At 36.5% G+C, this 24,875-nt stretch overlaps 1 protein-coding gene across 7 annotated transcripts; it reads left to right on the forward strand.

Annotated features, from left to right (window-relative positions):
* Positions 1 to 98: 98 nt before the first annotated feature.
* On the forward strand, positions 99 to 24,875 carry RLIM (ring finger protein, LIM domain interacting). 7 transcript variants are annotated; one of them, XM_055565518.1, is made up of 6 exons: positions 99 to 279; positions 2,083 to 2,145; positions 2,526 to 2,639; positions 15,385 to 15,577; positions 16,426 to 16,509; positions 17,733 to 24,875. In XM_055565518.1, exons 4-6 carry the CDS (start codon positions 15,409 to 15,411, stop codon positions 19,313 to 19,315), a joined length of 1,836 nt encoding a protein of 611 aa, XP_055421493.1. In that variant the 5' UTR covers positions 99 to 279; positions 2,083 to 2,145; positions 2,526 to 2,639; positions 15,385 to 15,408; the 3' UTR covers positions 19,316 to 24,875. The 7 variants fall into 7 exon arrangements, with proteins under 7 accessions (XP_055421493.1, XP_055421497.1, XP_055421498.1 ...); XM_055565522.1 differs by lacking the exon at positions 2,526 to 2,639 and adding an exon at positions 11,599 to 11,745; XM_055565523.1 differs by lacking the exon at positions 2,526 to 2,639 and having other exon boundaries at positions 15,362 to 15,577.

Below are 24,875 nucleotides of genomic sequence, written 5' to 3' on the forward strand. Positions count from 1 at the left end.
GGAGTGGATAATCGGCTGCGGCTGCGGGGCCAGGACGCGGCATCATCACTTCCTGTTGTGGGCAGGCGTTTCCTGTCGCTGCTTGGTAACAATGGGGAAGATAATGGCTGCCTGAGCAACGTCTCCGAGCAGGCGCTGGACTAGAGGCGGGTCTCGACCAGCGACTCATCGGAGGCGGGCTTGAGAGCTGCGGCAGGGGAGGCGCGCAGGAGCCCCGGCGGCGGCGGCGGCGGCGGCGGCGGCCGAACCGACCGAGTCGGATCCCGACACCAAAACCGAGTAAGTGAAGCCTTGGGAAACGGATGGAGAGCGAGAGGAAGACAGCGAAGCCCCATCTGCTGCTTTCTCTCAAAATGGCCTGACTGGTGCATCGTGGTGGAGGCTTAGCGCCGCTTCCGGACCCCAGGCACCGGTTGCTGCGGGGGGCTCCGTGGCGTAGTCTCCGCTGCCATTTTAGTTGGGTGTATAGTCGACAGGCTTTTTGAAGAAGGGGAAGGAGGTAGGTAGTACTTCCTCTCCGTGGCCGCGCGAGCCGCAGCTGGGGCCCTCCAAAACCTTAAGAATTTGGGGGAGGCGATTTTCGAGTGTTGGCCTCAGGCATGAGAATCTTTGATCGTCTCAGGTTTTCCTCTCCTCAGTTCTCTGGAGACTTCCTTCTCCTCCTCCCCCTTTCTTTTACATGGCGGGCTTGGGTTTAGGAAATGGGGAAAAAATCAGGCTGCTCTAAGTTAGATGCTGGGAACTCTTGGGCCTTGAGATTTCCCAGGATTTGCAAAACCCCATTTTGAGCCTTCTGCTTCTACAGGGCACTATCAGTTAGGCGCCCCCTGAGGCCACGATGACATCTTCCCTGAGGATCTAAGACAAATGTGGTTTACTCCCTTGCTTGAATAACCCTTGCGTTTCCTTTGCCAGATACCACTGCACGGATTCCCCCCAAAAGGGAGGGAAAAGCCGTTGCGTGTTTGTTGTTTTTCCCTGGCTGAGGGTGGGAATTGGGCCAAATGATTTTGAAGTTAATTTCCGTTCAATCCGTGCACAACCCAACCCCTCCCCCCTCAAAAAATGCCTAAGGGTCTCGGCTTCTGCGGGCGGTACCTGCCACGTACGCCATAGCTTTAGTAACTAGTATTAACCGGTTGGGCTTCTGCTTCCTGAATACTCCGTCCCTTTTTCCCTTATGCTGATTAATTTCAAGATGGAGGAGACAGCCACGTTCCTTCCCTAGACAGTTTCACCATACTTATTCCACAGGTTAGTCCGGGAATCTGAGGCCTAGCAGGCTTGTCTATTTAGGTCGTTCTTTCGTTTTGCAGAAAGAGGAAGCATTTATATTAGGTTGTCATTCAGTCATAGCAAGGCCCCACAATAATTATTTTTTTGCTGGAAATAAGGAGTCCGCATTTCCTGAATCAGAATTAACCGCAGTGGCTTCGGATGATTGAAAGGAGGAAGAAATAAATTACTATTAGTCCTTTTTTAAAAAATTCTTGTCATTATTGAAGACAAAATACACTTATCACCCCATCAGGTATATTATGTCCCTCCTGGATGACTTGAGAGCAGGCAGGCACAGTTATCGCTGCCCCAGAATCAGTTTTCTAAGTTGTAGAAATAAAATATCCAGGAAGACCAATCTAAATATTTTTTAAATTTTGTTTTAGGATACTCTTCTCTTACTGAAAAAGTGTTTTTCTTTAGCCTAAGATGTCCTGATGATTTTTCGTATTTTAGTTCCTGCCTTAGGCTAGTGTAATGTACCAAATAAGTTCTTGAAAGTAACTGTGAGAATCTGAAAATAATTACTGATCTGATGCGTAAAAGTCCATTTTAAGTAAGTTTATATTAAAAGGTAGATGGGCTGTCAGCCTTTAAAAGATACCTTCTGTCTAACATATAAGATTGTTGGTTCCCTCTGACCTTAGTCTCACCAAATATCCTAATACTAATGTGGAATTAGGTTGAATTATGACGGGTGTGTATCTAAAATACATAGGATATGTAATTTTTAGGATGTGTCTGTTACAAAGAAAATGTCTATCTTATAAAAGAGGAAGAATAATGGATTCTTTTTTTTTCTAGAGCAGAGAGTGAAGAAAACTAAAATCCAGTTTATTGTATACAATACTATGTCATAACAGTCAGGTAATTTTATTTTTTGTTGCGTCTCCTGATGATTTATGTGTAGAATGCATGTTTTAAAATATTTATTCTGTTTTGGGGGCCCTGTAATTGAATGGGCTTCTTTGGTATATATTAGTTGGTGTCGGGCATTCTTAATGGTCAGAATGGGTGTTTTTCACTGGGAATTCAAAGGGTAGTGTTTCTGAGTAGCTGGAACCTCATTAGCGCTGTCAGTTTTCTTTTAAAATAATGTCTGAAATTTATCAGTACCTGTATAGAACAGAAAGAACAAAATAGAAATTTGCTTCCTTTAATCACTGTTGGAATGGGATGAGTATAAATAAATAATATTTAAATGTTTATTGAATAACTAAATGAACTAACAGTAGACTATATTACAGGAATATAATCTCAAGTTATTTTGTGTGACATTTGATATTTTTGCTTCAAGATCGGAGAAGTCATAATATATAATACTCTAATTGATATCAACCTCTTTCATCATCGTTGTTAAGGTAACCACACAATTTATTGCCCTAGCTACGATGCTTTTAAGAAAAAAAGGAACATTATTTTCCTGGACAACAGGTGCAAACCAGGATTGTCCCATGCAAACTAGGATGGGTAATTAGCCTAAATTCATAATTAATTTGGATTGAATACTTATGTGTTAGGTCCTGTGCTTCACATGTGTGATTTTGTAATCCTTACAGCCAAGCTTCATGAGGATGTTACCTGTTTTACAGAGTGTGACTCAGAGGAGAGATTAGATAATTTGTTCTCAGAAAGGTAATAAGTGGTAGGAGCCCCTATTTTAACCCAGGTCTGTCTGATGCCAAAATCAATAAACTTTTATGTCCTTAGAATTGTTATTAGATCAGAAATGCAAAAAAAATGAAAGGTTGTAATAAAAAATATCTATAGGTTAAGTTGCATCAAAAACTTCTGTTAACACTCGAAGGAAATTTGCTTTATGAAGCAAGTAAGACTTATCTAACGATTACACTCTCTTTTTCTGTCTGTCAGGGTTCTTTGTTTCAGCTGTTACTGCCTGTAATATAATTTGATAAACAATTTAAAATTAGAAGTGGTTTTAAGAAGTAGCTTAATAATGAAGTGATATCTAGAAGTGTTAGGCTGGTTGGATATATTTTTGATGTTAGTGAACATGTAGTGAGGCCTTATATACAGTAGATCAAATGGGACATTTGCATTTATCAAATTACAATGTGTGTATAAACATTTTGTAATACAGACATTTCCAAACCTTATAGCCCATTGATTTTTAAAAGTATCCAGTTTACATGATCCTTTGACATTTTGATACCCAGTGTAAGAAAGCAATAACACTTTTTTTTTTTCTTTTTTTTTTGAAATAGAAGTTTCCCAGATAAAGCAGTTTATTTTAGAGGTAAAAATCTTGACAATCTTAAACAGTTTGGGAGTATATTTGTGAACTTGTGGTTTTGCTCCTGAAATAGATATTTGATGTTTTTGCTGTACATAGTCTTATATTTGGGGTTTCCCTGGTGGCTCAGTGGTAAAAAAAAAAAAAAAAAATCTGCCTGCCAGTGAAGGAGAAGTGGTTCAATGCCTGGGTCTGGAAGATCCCCTGGAGAAGGAAATGCCCACTCCAGTATTCTTGCCTTGGAAATCCCACGGACAGGGGATCCTGGCGGGCTGCAGTCCATGGGGTTGCAGAAGAGTCGGACATGTCTTAGAGACTGAACAACAAATTCTTGTATTTTAGTGTTTCAACTCAAGGGTTTAATTTCATTAGTCAAAATATCACATACATATGTTTAGAAGACTAATATCTGTAGATAATACATGTGTGTATATAGATTTGTGGACTTACTGCAATAATTTCACAGCAGCAGTTTGGACTGCTATTACAGTATTTACATGATGATGAACATAATCCATTCTGTGGTGGGAAGGAGATATTGTGTTCGGTGTTTTCAGATTTTTCTGAAATGAAAAATAGTCTCTTTCCTCTTGCTCTACATTTGATTGTGTGAAGAAAGGGTTTAATTCATAATTACATTTTTCATTTTGTATTGACCAAAGTTCCTGTTAGTGTCAGTTACATTTGAGGTCACCTTATAATTTATCCAAACTGGGACACTTTTAAGAGTGAAAGAAGGCCATATTAATAATCACTATAGGACAGCAGTTGTAGACTGCTACTCATATGGACAAGCTGGGTATACACGGTCACCTTTGTCATCATCTCTCTGTAGGAGCGCTGGTTCAGAAATCACAGTTGTCAATGTGTTTGGTTCTGTAACACAAAATTATTTTCCTCAGACAATATAGGAGTCATTTGTGTAGGTGATATTTTTCAGTCATGTGATTTTAAAATAGTTCATTTTTGGTGGGAAACTTATATCTTAAAAAATAGTACTTTATTTACTAACACCAGAATTGCCAGTAATCAATGACTTTTGCTTTAAAACGTTTTAAAAATAAGCGCATGAGCCTTTTGGGTTTTTGAGTCATTGACTTCTTGTGAATAATGAGAAATCAGAATTGAGTTAGTGTGCATAAGACCAAATTCTAATTTAGTGGCATAGCTTGATAGTAAAAGAACATGAACTGGGTAATCGAAGATTAAATTCCCTGTCTTAAGTACTTGAGTGAATCGAAATGTCATAATGGGTTCCTTTTTAAACTAACTTGTTCCTGTGAATTGGCAGCATTTGGCTTGGTTTCCATCCTTTGATTTGTTGACGTTCTTTTTTTTTTTTTTTTTTTTTTTTAAATTTTATTTTATTTTTAAACTTTACAATATTGTATTAGTTTTGCCAAATATCAAAATGAATCCGCCACAGGTATACATGTGCTCCCCATCCTGAACCCTCCTCCCTCCCCATTCCATCCCTCTGGGTCCTCCCAGTGCACCAGCCCCAAGCATCCAGCATTGTGCATCGAACCTGGACTGGCAACTCGTTTCATACATGATATTTTACATGTTTCAATGCCATTCTCCCAAATCTTCCCACCCTCTCCCTCTCTCACAGAGTCCATAAGACTGTTCTATACATCGGTGTCTCTTTTGCTGTCTCGTACACAGGGCTATTGTTACCATCTTTCTAAATTCCATATATATGCGTTGACGTTCTTAATATTCTTTTGATTTAACTGTTTTAGAAGGTTGTTGTCATTAGAATTGTTTGTAAGCTGCACAACTCCTGCCTAGAGATTAAACACGTGCTGAATCCTTTTTTTTTCCTCATGTCCTTTTTTTTTTTTTTAATTTTATTTTATTTTTTAAACTTTACATAATTGTATTAGTTTTGCCAAATATCAAAATGAATCCGCCACAGGTATACATGTGTTCCCCATCCTGAACCCTCCTCCCTCCTCCCTCCCCACACCATCCCTCATGTCCTTTTCAAGTGATAAAGATAGAATACAAGAGACATTGTATTCAATGTCTCTTGAATTTTGCCATGCAGATATTTTATAATCTCATACTGCTCTAGTAGTAGCAGCAGTGGCAGAAGTTTTAGTAGAATACAAAAGACATTGTGTAGAATACATTATAGAATACAAAAGACATTGTATTCAATGTCTCTTTGAATTATGCCATGCAGATATTTTGTAATCTCATACTGCTCTAGTAGTATCAGCAGTGGCAGAAGTTTTAGTACCATCCTCCAATAGGCCAATAATGGAAATAAATTGTGTGGCTGGTGAGAGGTACTGTGCAGTAAGGCAGTGAAACATAAAGCCTACCCTATTTTTTAAAGAGGAATGCTTTGTATTTGTTTTTTAAAAATAAGATAGTCATAAAAAGAGAAGTGTACGAGTGAAGTAGCAGTGAGAAAAGCGCAGCTTTTAAACTTACATCCTAGTTATTCATGTTTCTTGACCTTTATTTTTCCAGCCTATATTGTAATGTGATGTGGGTTATATCATAGTCTGGATTCATAGAATTGGAAAGGTATCTTGTAGATAGCTTAATCCAGTACACTAATACTGATGGAGATCCTGAGATGCAAAAGGTTAAATAATTGGCCAAATTCACGTAGTTAATCTTATAGCCAAGACTAGAACCTAGTATCTTCTCTTTTTTCATTTTCACAGAGCTGAATTCCACCCTGCTACTCAGTCAACCTTTGATTTGTTGGCTGCAAATGCTGTAAAGTTTTAATCATTCTGTATAGGAAAAATTCCCAACACTTCTGGTAACTACATATACAATGGTATTTTATATCCAGACCTCAAATTCAGTAGTTCTTTGTGACTTGGCTTTTTTTGTTGTTTTTAACTATATTAAGTATTTTTCATTTTGATGATGGTATTATTGACCTGACATTTTCTTTATACACAAGGCTTGCCTGTCATTAATTCTCGTATGCTCTATGAGGTTCTTAATGAAGAAAGAAACTCTGTTGCAAACAGAAAACAGAATAATGCCTGCCCTTTTTTCAGTATGACACATTTTTATGTTGATACCTATGATTTTTTTTTTTTTTTTGGTGTGTTGTACTTTAGGACACTATTGAATTTTGGAGCTTGTTTGAACACATCCAAAAGGTGACAATGCCCAAGATAACTTCAGTAGTTGGTTGACATTAGGTTATCTTGATTCCTCCCTCCTGTACTTTCTGATTTTTAAAAAGAAGTGATTTCTTCCAGACTTAATAGATGTGGTCTATTTTAAAACTGATACTCATACAACCTTTTGAATTTCAGAATTCATTTTTTTATGTCTGTTGTTTTTTTAACTCTATATTTTTGTGCCTTAAATCTTAATTGATGGAGTATGTCCATTGAATATAGTATGTTTGCTTACATTTAGCACCAGGTCTCCTGACCCATTAATACTGAACAGTATGTTTTAAGTGACTTTTTGCCCTAACAAAACAAAAATACATGTTTTAAAGATTACTGTACGTGGGTTAGGAGAATTAAATAATTATAGCAGTGGTCAGAAACGTGCATAATTTATATTAATATATGATAATTACTGTAGAAGAATTGAAATCACTAAAAATGCTTTAAAATTCTCAAGGTGAATAAAATCTGCTTTAAACACCCTAATTATAGAATAAATCTCAAGTTTGGTTTTCTTGCTGGCTTTTCCTCCCCAGAATTAAATTTACCTGACACAGTCATACAGTTACTGACCAGATGAGTAGTTTTTGAAATGACTGGGCAAATTTTCTAATTTGGCTACTTACTTTCCAGGACTAGATTTGGCTGTATTGGCACACAGTACCCTGAAAGAAATAAGGATAATAACATATGCTATGCATCTGAGGGGCAACTGTATTTAAAACAAAAATACTAAAAGTTGACTTGTTTAAAAAGAAGCCCTGCTGGGTTCATACTGCTTATAAAAGATGTTTTGTCCCTTTGGAAGTTTTCATACCAGAAGTGAACATGAGCTAAGTGAAAGTAATGAAGTTGCTCAGTCATGTCCAACTCTTTGTGACCCTATGGACTGCAGCCTGCCAGGCTCCTCTGTCCATGCCTCAGGCAAGAATACTGGAGTGGGTTGCCATTTCCTTCTCCAGAGGATCTTCCCAACCTAGGGATCGAACCCGGGTCTCCCACATTGCAGAGAGACTCTTTGCCACCAGGGAAACCCCAAACATCAACTAAAAAGCTGATAGTGAGGTTGAATACATTGGACATGCCTGTTAGGATTGAAGGAATGTATTTTTAAGGTATATGGTCTTAGGATATATTGGGAGGCAGTTGACCATTTATTGAAAAGTTGACTGGATTTGGAATCAGGAGACCTGGATTTAATTGCTGGCTCTTTCCATTTACTAGCCTCATGGCCTTTGGTAAATCACTTCCTCTCTCTATGCTTCAGTTTCCTATCTGTAAAATAGAGTTTGTGATTCCTACTTCATAGAATTGTTGGAAGGCTTAAATGAAATATAGGTGAAAGGGCTGTATGAATAGGGCAATGGATATTACTTTTAACTAGGAAGAGACCTAAGTGATTTAAGAACAGTTACACATTTTTTCTTTTACGTTTTATTGGTTAAGTTTTCCATAAAAATATTTAAGTTTAAAATTGACTGATGATAACCGTCTATTTAATCCAAAATTTCTGACTGTGCACATGAATATTATAACTCAATATAAGGTAACTGAATGAAAAGATTTAAAATTTTCTCATTTATGATGATAGAAGGAGCCCAGGGGGTATGGGGATTCTTTTTTTCTCATACCTAATTTAGACTGGAAATGTACCACAATGTTGTTCACCACAGAGTAGAATCTAGAGACCCATTTTATTAACATGATCTTTTCACACCAAAATGGAGAGAGATCTGTATTTGAATATTTGAACTGCAGTCTCCTGACATCTTTGGCATGTTTTAACTTTCCGAACGTGTGATTTAGAATTATTAACATTTTTTCATTTTTTTTCACCGCTTAGGTAGTGAAGGCACTGCTTAAAATGAGACCAGACTCACTGGGTGTATGTTCGTAAGATGATTTTACAAGGCATTTGAAGGCATTGCTTACATTCAGGATTTCCTTTTTTTTTTTTTCCAAAATGTAGTTAACTTCTAGTCCAGTGGACCTTGGCAGGTGTTAAAGCTGTAACATCTGTCTTGCCAGTGCTGGAATCTCTTGACTTCCACTCCCAACCCAGGCAAATGCAGAATAAAGCAGAAAGAATGAATGCTTTGGGCAAAAGTAGGGAACCAAGTAGGCTTTTTCTCTCCCTGTGCCTTAATCAACTGCAAGAAACGAACAGCATTTTAAATGAAAGTCTATACCTTGGCAAAAAACATGGTGTGTTATGTTTAATGAAGCCTTGCCAGTTTGATTGCAATTTTGAAATAAATGAGTGTGTTGCAAGGATGCCATGTGGGGAAAATAATTTCCTTTATTTTCTCTGGTGTAGGTAGGGGGAAGGGAGAGCAGCATGTTACTATGGAAGTAATAGTAATTTGGATTTGTTTACATGTTACTTTGTGTGTCTCATTGTTAAAATTTTGAATTAAATAATAAACCAAAATAAAAATCCCTCTTGAATAGAATAACCCAACTTCTAAACTCATCAGGCAGGAGCTATTTAGGATTTAGCAGTCTCCAAAATCACAGTGTTGAGAGGGTTTTGAACAGAGGTGTGATTTTTTTTTTTTTTTTTTTGGTCTCTAGTTTCCATGTAGGAAATATTAGAATTTTTAGGTCAGGAGTGAACTTGAAGATTGGTGATTGTAATTAAGAATCATCTATTCCATGTGTTTTTGTAGAGTATTCACCATTATCTTCCCTAGTGGCTCAGATGGTAAAGAGAGTCTGTTTGCAATGCAGGAGACCCAGGTTCGATCCCTGGGTGCGGAAGATCCCCTGGAGAAGGGAATGGCAACCCACTCCAGTATTCTTGCCTGGAAAATCCCGTGGATGGAGGAGCCTGACGGGCCCCAATCCATGGGGTCACAGAGAGTCGGATATGACTGAGTGACTAACACTCACCTCACCGTCACCATTATTATTTCACTTTTGAAAAGCGTAAAGGGGATTCATAAATAGTGGGTTTATAGAGCAGAAACAGTATATTGGGAACACTTTAGAGCTGTTTCCGCATGTGGAGTTTCTCTACCTTACGAACAAATTCTTTAAAGCTGCATGCATTGTCCGATATGGTAACCTCTAAGCACATGTGGCTACTGGACACTTGAAATGTCATTAATTAACTGGAACTGAACTTTTACTTTTCTTTCATTTTAATTACGCTAAATAAACAATGTAAATTTTTTCCATGAAACATGACTTTTTTGTTTCATTAGGACTACATTTCACTTTAACCATTGAAAATTTAGCATCCAATTTGAGATGTGCTGTAAGTATAAAATAACATACCAAATTTCTGAGACTTAGAATTTTAAAAAAGAATATAATACATCTCCATAATTTTTATATTGATAATATGTTGAAATGATCTTTTGGATCTGTTGGGTAAATAAGATATGAATACAATTAGTATTTCAAAAACATAAAAGACCTTGTGAGGCAGGAAGTGACACTAGTGGCACAGGCAAATGCTGTGCAGAGACAGTTGAAAATAATTTACCTGAGGTAGGCAGTCATAGCTTCTCAGGTGGTAAGATTTCACTGAACCTTGAGGGGTGAGTGAAATGGGGAGAGACTAAACGGAGGGCTGAAGGGAGAGCATTAGAAGTGTGAAGGCAGTAAAGTACAAGATGTGTTGGAGGGAAAGGATGGGGCAATATAAAGTGGATTGGTCTTGTTAAGAAAATGTTATAACAAAATTGTGTCACTGGGAATATGTGGCTTAGTATGACCCTAGACCCAGACTAAGGAAACCAAGGGACTGTCTATCCTTAATGACATTTTAGTCCAAAGGGTCTTTTGAAATCAGTCTGTTCAAACTCCTACCTAATATCTAGCCTCTACTTGAATACTTGCAGAAATTGGTAGTAGCTTACTTCAAGAGACTGGTTGCATCTCTACTTTTGGACAGTCTTTATTTGTTTCACTTTTAAAAGACAGAATTATTTGCTTCATATTTTTTCCAACTCTAGGCTCTAATTTGACCCTGTGGTTTGCTGTCTTATATGTTATAACTCCAAATATTTGACGGTGGTAATCGTGTCCATTTTTAGTGTTGTCTTTGGGCATTTTCAAGTAATTCAGCCATTTATTTTATGGTATTCCCTGGCTTCTCACCATCTTAGTCACTCGAGATATTTTCTTGTGTTTGTCAGTGTCCTTTTGGATGTATTTTTAATGTTTCAAATACTCCACATAGAGTCTGAACAGCAAGTAGCATTGACACTACTACCTATTTTTATCTGAATACTGTGACCTAGGAAAGATTTGTCAACCTGTGACTCCAAGGTTTCTTAACGGTCAAGTCAAACATGCTTTTAACTGAGCTTTTGTTAACTAAAAACTTCAGGTCATCTTCATGTTGCCAGGACAGGTCCCCCTCTCCCCATCAGCTTGATAACCCTTAAAGTGTTTAAAGTAGCACATTTACCCTTAAAGTGTTTAAAGTAGCACATTTACCATCATTTTTGTTGATTTCCACTCATCCTCACAGCCCACTGAGAATTCAGGATTTGTTTTTTTTATTATATACATCTTCATTACTAACTCCCAGCGTTGAGTTGTCTATAGATTTGGCTGGCATGTCTTTGACTTGGTTCTTTTCAAAATGCTTAAGACTGGGCTCTTTGCAGGTTAACATTGCTCCATAATCTTTGAGAGTGGTATTCAGCAACTGTGAATCTGTTAAATTGTATTGTCATCAAGCTCCTTGCTACTCAAACTGATTCTAGGATTAACAGCATCAGCATTACGTGAAGGCTTATTTAAAATGCATGCTCTCAGGCCTCACCCCCAACCTACTTAATCAGAACCTGTATTTTTACAAGATTTCCAGGTGGTTCGTTTGTATGTTGGAAGTTTGAGAAGCATGGATCTAGCCTATATTTCTCCATAAAATAGGATGCAAAAATTTTTCAGACTCTGGACAAAAACCAAGCCAGGCGTTTCAGCAGTATTATCCTGATGCCTCTATCAAAAAGTTTCTCAACCCTGACTGTGCAATGGAATTACCTGCGGAATTTTTAAAATGTCGCTGTCTGATTGGCCCCAGAGAAAGCTCCTCAGGTGATTTTAATGTGAGAATCTTGTAAAGCAAGTTCTGTGTGAAAGAAGACTATGTAATGCAAATGAGGTTCATTTGACAGTGAATTCCACTTGTGGTGAACATGTTTTTCTACATGTTTGCAATATATCTGATAGTCTATAGCAGAATTCCATGCGCTCTCCCTCCCCAGGTTTTGTGCCAGATTTTGCTGTGTTAAAGCTTACAGACGTCACTTTCTTTGCAGATTAAGATCATCTGGTATGCCCTGTTCTCTGATTTCTCAAAGACGAAATTTTGCAGTTTGGATTTTGTTTTGTTTTGTGTTTTGTTTTGTTTTTTTAGAAACTTGGTTTTTTCCACTACTTTCAGTTGGAAGATGATTCTCCTTGCTGAATAAGATAGAAGTTGAGTGCCTCTACCTACCATCTTCTATTAATATACCATCTGTATCAGAGGCTTAGTAAAAGATCTCATTCTTATTTCAGATTTGTTTTTCAAAGCCATTTAAAAGCTCTTTCCCATACTTTTGAAAGTTTCTGTTCCTTGTGGGCTTTAACCTCTGACGCTATTTTTAAGACTTTGTGCCATTCTTGCAACAGTCCTTGGTATGTGATTTTTCTGTTATCTTTGGTTCCTGTCCTTCAAATGTCAGAACTTATCAGAAATTTTTGCCTTCTTTGAAAGCTTTGCATTCTTAAAGCCTTTCAACCCTACTGAGTTTTCAGTTTTTAGAAATTTTCAGAACTATTTATTGATCAATTCCTTCATAAGTGGAATTGATCCTTTCATGTTACTACTATTCAGAATATTAACTGCTTAATATTAGCCTAGTGTGATTTTCTTTGGTTTGGGAAATTATGGCTGGACTTTCTTTGTGCTTTTCTATATTTTTTTTAATTAACTGTGTGCTATTTATTACCAATACTAAGTTGTAGAAAATTTTGGCTTGTTTTTTTTTCATTGCCTGGTCCATATAACGTTAATGGGTGTTTTATTTAACCTGTTGACTTCTAGTCTTACAGTTTCAAGTTATGTAAAAAACAGCATCTTTCAGAAATTTATATAGTTTAGTCTTACCAAAATTAAGAAATCTTAGTTATGAAATTAGGAAACTCCAAAAAATATTAAGGTCTTTCTCCCTTTCCCTTTCCTTGAGATAATTCATCTTGTTTGTTTAAAGAATGATAGACTAGTTCTAAGAATAATGATCTAAGAAAAACAGTGGAGAGCCAGATGTGCCCATGTATAGACTAAAATTTGTTTAGACTCATCAGCTAGACAGTCTTCTTTGTTTTTTTAATATCTGAAAGATGGCTTGTTTTTATTTTTCTCTAGTATTGACATAAACATCCAGATACTTGGTGTTTTGTGTGTGGGATTAAATTGTAGTACCAACATAGATTACTGCTTTTCCACAAATCAGATTTTCACATGTTTCTGAGTTAACTTTTATTTTGTCATTGTGAACTTGAGTCAATCTGGGGTTGGAAGGAAAAGAATATACTATATGTTTCCTAGGGCTGTACAAATAGTGAGTGGCAATTAAGTTTTGGCTAGTTTTATGTACTATACAGAGTAGGGGTTGACAAACTTTTTCTGTAAAAGGCCAGATAGTAATTTTTTTTTCACTTTGCTAATTAAAATTGAACATATTATGTAGTTATTTATATAAAAAGAAGCCAAATTTCCAGTTTTTCTTGATGTAATAATAAATGAGTACAATGTTTTATAATACAGGTCTACTAATGAGAAGAATGGTATTCTTTTTGGTAGGATAACATTTTGCTAAATTGGGGCTAAACATTCTTTATCATCAGAATCATTTGCAGATGTCCATTTAGTGTTTTCTGATTTGAAATGAGATTTTACATATTTCGTCGTTGAAAATATCTTCACGCATTAAGTATGCTGTCTAATCAATATACAAACATATAATTTTAATTGTAAATTTGCCTGACTCAATATATTTTTGCTCTATGCATTTTTTTTTTAACCACCATTTCAGTTGTAACACATCTTCACAGATTCCACCTCAGGTTGTGCTGAATTAGTGTTTCTCAGCTTCTTTGAAAATGTTATCACCTGTAGTTAGTTGTTCCATGCAAACTATTCATAGAGACTACTGCTTTAGTTACTTCAAACTCCTCAAATAACTTGACTCCTTGAATAAGCAACTGAATAGTATCAGTTATATTTGTCAACTCCTCAAGAACCAAAGGGAACTACTCATTTGCTTCCTTGTTTTTCACTTGATGATTGATAATATCCCAGTATTGTCATTTTTTGAGCACCTGTTCTCATTAAAAGGCTAATAATCTTAAACCAGTTTATTTCCTGTGAACTATTTGTTTAGCTTCTGCAGTCAAACGCAATTTAGCTAACACAACATTGATAAATGTCTTTCCTTGCTTAGCCAACAAATGAGCCACTTAGAAACTTACTCTGGTTGAAGCTTCATTTTTTATTTTTGTGAGGAAATATTTTGTGATCTTTGTTTTAAATTTTCTAGTTTTTCAGACCATTGCTTTCCTGTGAATTGGAAATACTATGATGAGTGCATAGTCTAATAATATTAATGTATATTTTATTATTTTAGCACAGTTTCAGTGTCATTGCATTATAAATAAAATATTTGCCATCTACTCTAATAAAATAATCCATACTCCACTGTGCCTTTAGAGATGGTATTCAGTGTTCAGCAAGTTTTATTGGAATACAGCTGTACGCATCCATTTACATACTGCCTGTGGGCTGCTTTCTTCCTATAATGGCAGAGTTGAGTAGTTGTGACAGAGACTATGCGGCACCGTCACTCCTTTGCACTGGTGGTCTGTGCACTGCAAGTCACGGTGATGCAATTATAACTTGACAGCATTTCAAGTGCCATGCTCATCCTGTAACATTTTTCTAAATTACCAGTGCACACTCATCGTATTAAATGGAGAAAGTGGGCTTGACCATTAGCATTTTTAGAACTTCTGTTCTACATGGCATATCTCTGTGAGAGGCAGTAGAGCATAGAGAAACCTGAATTCAGATTGTCCGGGTTCAGCTTCTGGCCCTGTCACTTGTTAGTTGTGTAACCCTGATCAAGTTATATAACCTCTATACTTTAGTTTCTTCATCTGTAAAAAAGGAATAACAACAACAACAGTGTTTGTGCACAGTGTCATTGTGAGGACTAAAAAACAAAAGCAATTATAGTGCCAAGAATTCAGTAAGCTGCTTGGGTTTAACCTTGTTGAATAGACACCGTTCAATTCTTGCTACACTGCTGAATTCTTATCTGTATTTCTCTAACCAAACTTTTCTCTGGACAAGTAGCTAAGAATTTATTTATTGGATCTCATAATTTTCACACATCACAAAATATTCTCTTAGAAAAACATTTAAAAGTGTAATAATCATCCTTAGATCTCAAGGAGAAAAAATAGTCACCAGGGCTAAGTTTGGTCCATGGGCCATGGTTTGCCAACCCCTGACCTAGTCTTTTCCTAGTATGATAGTGCTTTTCAGTGTTTGTATTAGGAAGTTTGCATTCATATGAGGTCTTAAAATTCATGTCTCAAACTGAATTCTGGATTTTCACATAATTAAAACTGTTCTATAGAAGATATACTGACTTCTGTTTTCAAGAGTGATCTCCTTTCTCCTTTTAGGTAATTTTCCACTTGTTCATCAAGATGGAAAGCTCAGATTGTAACGATAAAGGAAGTGGTGATCAGTCTGCAGCACAGCGCAGAAGTCAGATGGACCGCTTGGATCGGGAAGAAGCTTTCTATCAATTTGTAAATAACCTCAGTGAAGAAGATTATAGGCTTATGAGGGATAACAATTTGCTAGGCACCCCAGGTATGCAATGTGTAGTTTAAAGATTTACATATATATAAATTGCTGGTCTTTAAAAAAACAACTGTTTTTTTAAAAAATGTTTTGTTTACCATTGTGAAGTGTGATTTTAATACCAGGGATAGAGAATGAAATTTACTGCTGTACTTACTACTTGATTTTGTTCACTCATATTTGCAATTATCCTATGTCAGGATTTATAGTGAGGAATTATATTATGAATTCATAGTAAGCTGAATTGAAAAGAGTGGAGCTGAACAATCTTTTTGTTATTTATCTTTATTTAACTACTAGACAATGGTCTGGAAGAGCTAATGGGAACTTTGGTTCTTAGGACAGACTTAACTCTGTTTTGTCATCTCTCATTCTCTGAATATGTCCCAATCATAATCAACCAGAGCTAGCCTTGGGTAAAATAGTCAGTTATTCAGAAATTTGTGCTTGGTTATTCTTTTTTGCCTCATTAGGTCCCATTTGATTCTAGTTAAAATTCATTATATCACTTCCTCTTCATTTCTGTTTAATTCTATTAACGTTTGAGCGATTGCTTAAATTTTAAAAGGTAAGGTGTTAGCATGGTTATTATATTAACAAATCATCTCACTCACTCTGAGTTTCTTTGTCTTAAATGCAGATAATATCTATCTCCCAGAGTTGCATTTTTAAAGAATGAGATATTGTATGCAAAAGCATATTGTAAACTGGAAAGGAATACAAATAAATATAAGTTGTAATGTCATGCTCTCAAATAGGTGAATTTTACTCAGGTTCCTACTCTTCGGTTGTCATCTCAGATGGATAAGTCATTGGATTTTATTTATAACTTCGCAAACATTTTAAACTGTTTTCAGGTGAAAGTACTGAGGAAGAGTTGCTGAGGAGACTTCAACAAATTAAAGAGGGCCCACCACCACAAAACTCAGATGAAAATAGAGGTAAGTTTTTCTTGGAAGAGGGGTGTAAAGGATGAAATGGATAAGGAGCTTCCTAATGATAAATGTCAGCCAAAGATAATCCAAATCAGTAGCACAAATTAATTTGGTGTTAAGTAACTGCTCATAAAAAGAACTGGCATTTTCTTGATATTTGGTGAGAATGTTAACTTTTTTTTTCCCTGCTTCACCTGTGGGATTTTTTTGAGTGTTAATTGGGATATAGGAATTATATATAATGTGATCTTAAATGTGTCTTAAATGTGATCATTTTTCTTGATTTTCCACCTTCATTGAAATTTCCCTGTACCCACTGAATTATTCCTTCCTTATAAACCTGATTTCCTTACCAGCAGGAAGGTTGCATTCTCTAATCTAGTGGTTCTCACTGGGGTATAATGTCTGGAGACATTTTTGGTTGGGAGTTTGCTGTTTGCTCTAGTGGGTGGAGGTAAGGGATGCTGCTAAACATCCTAAAATGCACAGCACAGCTCCCACAACAAAGAATTACTTGGCTCAAAATGTAAATAGTTGGACTGTTAAGAAATCTTGTTCTTACCTCAGGTCTGGTGTTTCTCCTTCAGTGTGAAATATGATAACAGTTAGGTTGTTGAATGTGCTGTATATGTACTGTGCTAGGTTCAGACTCTTTATTTGTTCTGATCTCTAATTTCATGTTAATTTAAAATCTTGGTAACATGAAGAAGTAACCTGTAAATCTTGTTTATATTTTTGCAATGTCTAAAGCAGTCCTGTAGTTTTTAAATGTCCTGTATTATCCAAGGCACTTAAGTTAAGAGCCCAAAGAAATGTTGTAGACTAATAAAAATCTAACCCAAAAAATGTAATTTGAACTAAAATACTAGCCCTGTACCTTAACTGGTGTTTTACCTTATTTGATTATGTTAATGTTTTGACAGTGGACTGAAAAAATGTCTTCTGACAGTCCCCAGTGGTACGCTAGGCTCTGTATACAATGCTAAAAATAGACTTCCTCCCAATTCCCTTTTTTTAAAAATGCTTTAAATTTCTCTAGGATTAGCTTGCTGTTTTAAAATGGAATTGAAAGTTTCCTGCTTTTACTTGCCAATCAGTGCAGTATAGTTTAAACAAAATCTGTAAATTGAAATTTGTTCAGAATGTTTTTCTGCTAATAATATGAAGTTTCAGAGTATGGTTTCTTATTTTTAATAGTTCCTTTTCACCCCTCCCTTTTTAAAAAACAGGTGGAGACTCTTCAGATGATGTATCTAATGGTGACTCTATAATAGACTGGCTTAACTCAGTCAGACAAACTGGAAATACGACAAGAAGTGGGCAAAGAGGAAACCAATCTTGGAGAGCAGTGAGCCGGACTAATCCAAACAGTGGTGATTTCAGATTCAGTTTAGAGATCAATGTTAACCGTAATAATGGGAGCCAAAATCCAGAGAATGAAAATGAACCACCTACAAGACGTTCTAGTGGAGAAAGTATGGACAACAACAGCCAAAGACAAATGGAAAATCCACGATCTGAAACAACATCTGCAAGGCCACCCAGATCAGAACGAAATTCAACTGAAGCATTAACAGGAGAAGCCCCACCTACCAGAGGTCAGAGAAGGGCAAGAAGTAGGAGCCCAGACCATCGGAGAACCCGAGCAAGAGCTGAAAGAAGTAGATCACCTCTACATCCAATGAGTGAAATTCCACGAAGATCTCATCATAGTATCTCATCTCAGACTTTTGAGCATCCTTTGGTAAATGAGACTGAAGGAAGTTCTAGAACCCGGCACCATGTGACATTAAGACAGCAAATAAGTGGACCTGACTTACTAACTAGAGGTCTTTTTGCAGCTTCTGGAACAAGAAATGCCTCACAAGGAGCAGGATCTTCAGACACAACTGGCAATGGTGAATCTACAGGATCAGGCCAGAGACCTCCAACCATAGTCCTTGATCTTCAAGTAAGAAGAGTTCGTCCTGGAGAATATCGGCAGAGAGATAGCATAGCTAGCAGAACTCGGTCAAGGTCTCAGACGCCAAACAACACCGTCACTTATGAAAGTGAACGAGGAGGTTTTAGGCGTACGTTTTCACGTTCTGAGCGAGCAGGTGTGAGAACCTATGTCAGTACCATCAGAATTCCAATTCGTAGAATCTTGAATACTGGTTTAAGTGAGACTACATCTGTTGCAATTCAGACCATGTTAAGGCAGATAATGACAGGTTTTGGTGAGTTAAGCTACTTTATGTACAGTGATAGTGATTCAGAGCCTAGTGGCTCAGTCTCGAGTCGAAATATGGAAAGGTCAGAGTCACGGAATGGAAGAGGGGGTTCTGGTGGTAGTAGCAGTTCTGGTTCAAGTTCCAGTTCGAGTCCTAGTTCCAGTTCCAATGGTGAAAGTTCAGAGACTAGCTCAGAGGTATTTGAAGGCAGTAATGAAGGAAGCTCATCATCAGGCTCATCAGGTGCCAGGCGAGAGGGTCGACACAGGGCCCCAGTAACATTTGATGAAAGTGGCTCTCTGCCCTTCCTTAGTCTCGCTCAGTTTTTCCTCTTAAATGAGGATGATGATGACCAACCTAGAGGACTCACCAAAGAACAGATTGACAACTTGGCAATGAGAAGTTTTGGTGAAAACGATGCATTAAAAACCTGTAGTGTTTGCATTACAGAATACACAGAAGGCAACAAACTTCGTAAACTACCTTGTTCCCATGAGTACCATGTCCACTGCATCGATCGCTGGTTATCTGAGAATTCTACTTGTCCTATTTGTCGCAGAGCAGTCTTAGCTTCTGGTAACAGAGAAAGTGTTGTGTGATTAAGGTCTGAACTCTCAGCTATGTATCTGGTATAGTGATGGGCAAACAGGAATCACTTGCTTTCTGTCCACTTTTTGAGTGGTGCTTAAATGTAAAGTAGCAACCAGAATTGAGTCATTGCTTTCTGAATGAGTCATTGTCCTTTCTCTAATTTCTGTTCCCCCAAAAAGGAAATATTTAAAAAGCAACATGTTAGGACATAAAAATCTGACTTCAGTATCAGTAATTGTTATTACTGATGATTTATCATATACTTGTCAGTTTCTCCTTTGTTATCTTAAAAGGTCTGCCTTAGCAATGACTCTTACCTGTTTTCATATTGATCTTTAAAGTTTCATATGCCATAGCAAAGAGGGGTGAAGGAAATTCCCAGTTTAGACTCAGTTACAGTACATGTTTCCTAAGTGACTGCTTAAAGCTATACCGTTCCCAGTTATTAGTTGGCACACATTCAGCTACATTCTGAATATCATTTGTTCACCTTTCAGACAAGGTGATATTGGACTTATCAGTGTAAATAACACTAAGATTAGGATCTTCTAAGTGTATAACTGTCTTCTAAGCCCATCACTGTGGCACACTGTAGAGTGAGCTTATAGTTTAATTGAGATATTTATCTTGTGGAAATATTAAAAAAAAAAGCCTATGCTTGTGTAAGTGAAAAAATCACATTCATTTGTTTAAAAATGTAAAGCTATTTTGTAGAGGCTCAGTACTTTTTCCAATGCACTGTTGTATTAATGCATTAAAAATTGTAAAGTACCATGCTTAGAAATGAAAAAACTGCTTTTTGTGAGCCAACATAGTAAAAAAAATAGAAAACACACCAAACAAAGTACAAAGCTGCTTTTGTAAGTGTGTAGATGTAAGAGCAGAACATATCTATAATATTTAATGTATGTGAACAGCTACTGTGACCTGCAAAGGAAAGGACAGAGTATGGATTTAGGCAGGAAATGAAAGAGGGAGTATAGAGAAAACTGCTTGGAAGAACTTAAACTTTTCATGAAGACAGTAATTCCACAGATCCTTGGCACAGTATTCTACTTGAGTAGATGAAGCAAATTTGGCAGAGTTTTGGTTTAAGAAAAACAAGCCACTACCCCCTAGCACAAGTTACATTGATGTTTTTGCAAGTTTGCTTCTCAAGAAAAAAAATGGAGGAAAGAGACTGTAAACCACTTATTTAGCATAAGAAGTGAAGTTGGCACAGATGTGTATACTAGTAGGAAGTCTCAAATTTGCATTGTTTTTGGTATTTGTTATTCAAGGTACCAGTGCACACTTGTTACTATCTCTAATACAGACCTAATATCTCATATCTAAAGACAAGATGAAGAACTAAGGGAGTTTTATTTTTTGTGGAAAGTGAGTCATGTTGGGTTATTTGAAATTCAGATTTTAATTGTGCTGCCCATATTTGAAGATGAGAAGGCTGACTCACAATCTATGGGATATGCACTTTATGTTGTTTCCTTAGCTTTGTGAAGAACCCCAGTACTCTTGCCGACTTTCTTTTGAGGCTGGTTGGGGTTAGGATTAGTCTGACTGTGGAGGACTGTCTTTTTCTGGGAAACGCTAGTGGGCCCAAAGAGGGATTGAACACATCCTTGGCTCTTAACAAAGTGAGCTGATACCCAGGTGTATGTAGTCAGATGCTCTACACAATAAATAAGTCTGCTTTAGGAATTATCTGGCTACCTTAACTGTTACCAACTCAGCTGTACAGATTATTTCAAAGCTCATTCTTTTATATTTTCCTCTGGCTTTCAATCCTACCTAAGTATCAAGGAAATTGTAAATATGGTAGTTGTTTACTAAGGATATGTACTGCTCTTGCAAGAAAATAATGTCCAAACAAAGCTTCACTTATTTTTTTTTAATATAAGCAGATTTTACTGTTTATGGCGCTTATGTAATACATTTTATCTTTCTAAAAAAATTGTCCATGTAAAAGTCAGGATTTGTTTATATTTGTGAGCCTCCTTGTATCCTTTACTAAGGGTGTAATCTACAGTTTTCAGATCTGCAGGGTAGTCCTGATTGGCTAAAAACAAACTCATTTTCCTCTTGGTATAAAATGTCCCATTATAATAGGGGTGTTCATTTTAAATAGTTTAAAAACAACTGCATCACATTCTAAGCATAAAAGAAAATTATTAACAGGTACCTTCCTAACCTCCCAAGATGTATTATTACTCATTTGTGAAGTATTAAGAGGTAACTCATGCAGAATGCTGGTTATGAATGTAGATACTGAAGCTATTCATAAACACTGGAAATAGAATTTTAAGTTTTTAGCCTTCAGTGCACATATTGGACATGTGCATGTGAAAACCTTTTTCAATAGCACTCATTAATTTCCATTGGACTGTGTAGAATGGATACAAATATTTTAGTGGAATTTGCTACTTGATTATTTTTTTTTGCAAGGTCCATGACCAGTATGTACTTACTAGTATGGACATTGAAGACAAGGTCATTTGTAGGTGTCAGATGTACAATGGAGAACAAAAATCTTTTTTCCCACCTGCATCCAAACAACTGTTCTCTTGAGGGAGCATTTTCTTGCAAAAGACTTTACATTTCATTTTGTACCTTTGCACTTTTTCTTTATTACAGAAAGGTTCTGTCTTGAGGACCTAGTTTGAACTTCATGCAATAATAGGAACAAGAAAAAACAATGTTGGGGCATTACATTGTTCAAAGCATAGGGAAAAAGTACTAAAAATGACATTTCTTGATTATTTCAGATTATTTTAAAAAACTCATTTACTAGTCTGAAACGTTTGAGGTGTTTAACTGCAAGCAGCTGACGTGATTGAGATTTATTAGTACTAAAAACAAAATTGAACAAGTTAGCTTTAAAGTTTGCAGACTTTAGCAACCCTAGAAGATCAACCAAACTGTTAATTTGGAATATTTGCTCTAAAAAGAACACATTAGTTATACCTTAGTGGTGGTAATGGAGGGTGGGGATTGAGAAAAGTGTTCATGTTAGTGTTGGAGTATAAGTAATCAATTGTATAAACAATTCCAAAAAAACATTTAGCACCAGGATTATGTGTGTGTGTATACATGAAATCTCTAAAAACATGATCGTGGGAGTTCATCCAAAATTTAAGGTTAGGAAACTGTTACAAGTGTTACCTCAAGTAATCCTCGCCCCCCGCCCCCTGCCAAAAACATGTTCTTTCCCTGCCAAGTATTCTCTCCTAATGTCAATGTCTCAAATTATTTTTATGAAGGGTTATCACTTAATATGCTTTGTATTTAATCACCTGCTTCTCAAATGTCCATGACATGAAATGGGGCAGCATCAGCCCTAACTTTTCAGCAGTTCTCAAAATACCCACATAATCGGAAAGTGAATGTTGCAAAATGCTTTTTTAAAAAGCCATTTTTACAGCTTGGGAGAATACAGTGGCACCTTGTGGTGGTTTTTGATACTTTTAAAGATGGAGGATATTTTTATTCCCCCCCTTTACTCCACCCCTTTTCTTTGCTGTTTGTGAAAAAGAAATATTTGTAATCTTCCTTATTTGAGTTTTTAAGTTTTACCGGCTTCCCTGTCAAATATGTTACCAATACTAAATACATAGAAGCCACATTTGCGGGCACTTCTGTCTTATAATACTGTGCTGATTGCTACTTACTAAAGTATACTGTACCTTAGTAATGCAAGAGATTGATAAGGCACATGTTCAAATGTCAGGCATTTATTTTCCCTTAATATAATTCTTTAGTATGTGTAATATTCAATAATGGCTTCCCTGGTAGCTCTGTTGATAATGAATCCGCCTGCAATGCAGGAGACCCAGGTTTGATCCCTGGGTGGGGAAGATCCTTGGAGAAGGCAATGGCAACCCACTCCAGTATTCTTACCTGGAAAATCCTGTGGACTATTCAATAATTGTTATTCAGTAATATTCAGTAACTTGTAATTCATTTGGAAAGTTAAAATGCAAGGTCCAAGTAACTAGTATTTCATTTTTAAGTTAGATTTTTAGAAAGCACCTAAGAAACAGCTATGAGTTATATACCTACCCTTTACATTTTTAGCATTCTGAAAAGAGTGCTTAACTGGAACATTACTAAAATAGGAATATTGGAACAAGTAAGCAATCTCACTTGATTTGAGTAACTCCATTTTGTATCTAGAATGCAGTATATTTGAGCTGATGGAATGTTCAAGGAATAACAACAGTTTATATCAGTTTTATGATTATTTTCATGTCTACATAGGTGTTCTAATTCAAATTTCAAGAAAATAGGCACACCCTCCCAACAGTCTCAAAATCACCAAAATACTTTTTTTTGGTTAGGATTTGTTTACTAAAGACCCCCAAGCTTAGATTGACATATCTTAAAGATACGCAGTGAAAGTGAACCCCATAATGAATGACTGTGCCTAGTTATTTGAGGGTTCCTCTATCAGTTCCTCATATTGCAGATTTTTCTTAATACCAAGATATGGCTGAACCAGCTGCCCAGCCTTAACTCTTTTCAATGCCCCTTTGCTAACATTCTTTGAACTGAGTGATTTGTATGTGTTTTAACGTCCAATGTTTGGATTTTACCTCTTTATAGCTCCATTTGTTCCTGGTGCTGCTTTTAAAGATGTAGGGCCATGTGATCCAGTATCAAGTTGAGTAGGTACGCAGTTGGCCTGATTATGTATCTGTGCCTGTTTTGTCTTCTCCCAAGAAGAGCTGCTTTGGTATAGACGTTTACTTAGATTCAGATAAAGAACTGGGCAGCAGTTTTGGAAAGCTTTCTGAAGCCTATAAGAATCTAAAGGGATATGGAGGGGGAACAGTAACAAAGGCGGCCTTTATGTCTTTCAACATGAAGCACATAAATGTATGTTCTGTAAAGACTATAGTGATTGTTAAACCAGGGCTTCCTGACCTCTGGGAGAGACTTTCAGAAAAGCAGAAAGGAGCACCAAAGTGAAATGAATTTGGTTGTCTTACTTTATCTGGTTTCTCATTTTCTTCAATTTAAAGCTGAACATAACACCCTTTTCCAATATCTATCCAGCAGACTCCTGGTTGGGAAGCCCTGTATTAAATTTTGAGAATGTACCCAGTTTCCTTTTTTTTTTTTTTTTTTTTGTACAGTGCTTTCTTTACACCTGCTAAAAATTGTTTAAAGCAAAACAAGACCTTGAAAGGTCAGTCATATTAAAGCTGGTTTGATTATTAATAGTTATCTTTTAGGAAGAAGCTTTTTCCCTATGTAAGATGTCATACTGCAGATTTAAAATATAGACTATCAATAAAATGCATGAAGTGATCATTTGTGCTTGATCATCTCTCCTTGGGTTTTTCTTTGAAAAGAGGAATCTGATAAAGATTCTGTTGCTTCACACCAGTGTCAGATAGACATGGTTTTAAAAATCATGTAGAATTAGAGTGCAACCTTGATTTTGATTCCCCTCACTGTTTGAGTGTGGGCAGGTACTGGTTTATGAAATATAACTTCTGTCCTGTATTGTGTAATGGCTTAATCTTTCAGTGGTAAAATAAAAGATTAAAGTCTATTCGTATATAAGAA

The sequence above is a fragment of the Bubalus kerabau genome, chromosome X (assembly GCF_029407905.1).
Source record: "Bubalus kerabau isolate K-KA32 ecotype Philippines breed swamp buffalo chromosome X, PCC_UOA_SB_1v2, whole genome shotgun sequence".
Classification (NCBI taxonomy): Eukaryota; Metazoa; Chordata; class Mammalia; order Artiodactyla; family Bovidae; genus Bubalus; species Bubalus kerabau.

Bases quoted from the DNA above. Each gene is read 5' to 3' on its own strand.
- RLIM (XM_055565518.1), top strand. From the start codon at position 15,409: ATGGAAAGCTCAGATTGTAACGATAAAGGAAGTGGTGATCAGTCTGCA. The intron at 15,578-16,425 runs GTATGCAATGTG...AACTGTTTTCAG, and splicing joins CAATTTGCTAGGCACCCCAG to GTGAAAGTACTGAGGAAGAG. The intron at 16,510-17,732 runs GTAAGTTTTTCT...TTTAAAAAACAG, and splicing joins AAACTCAGATGAAAATAGAG to GTGGAGACTCTTCAGATGAT.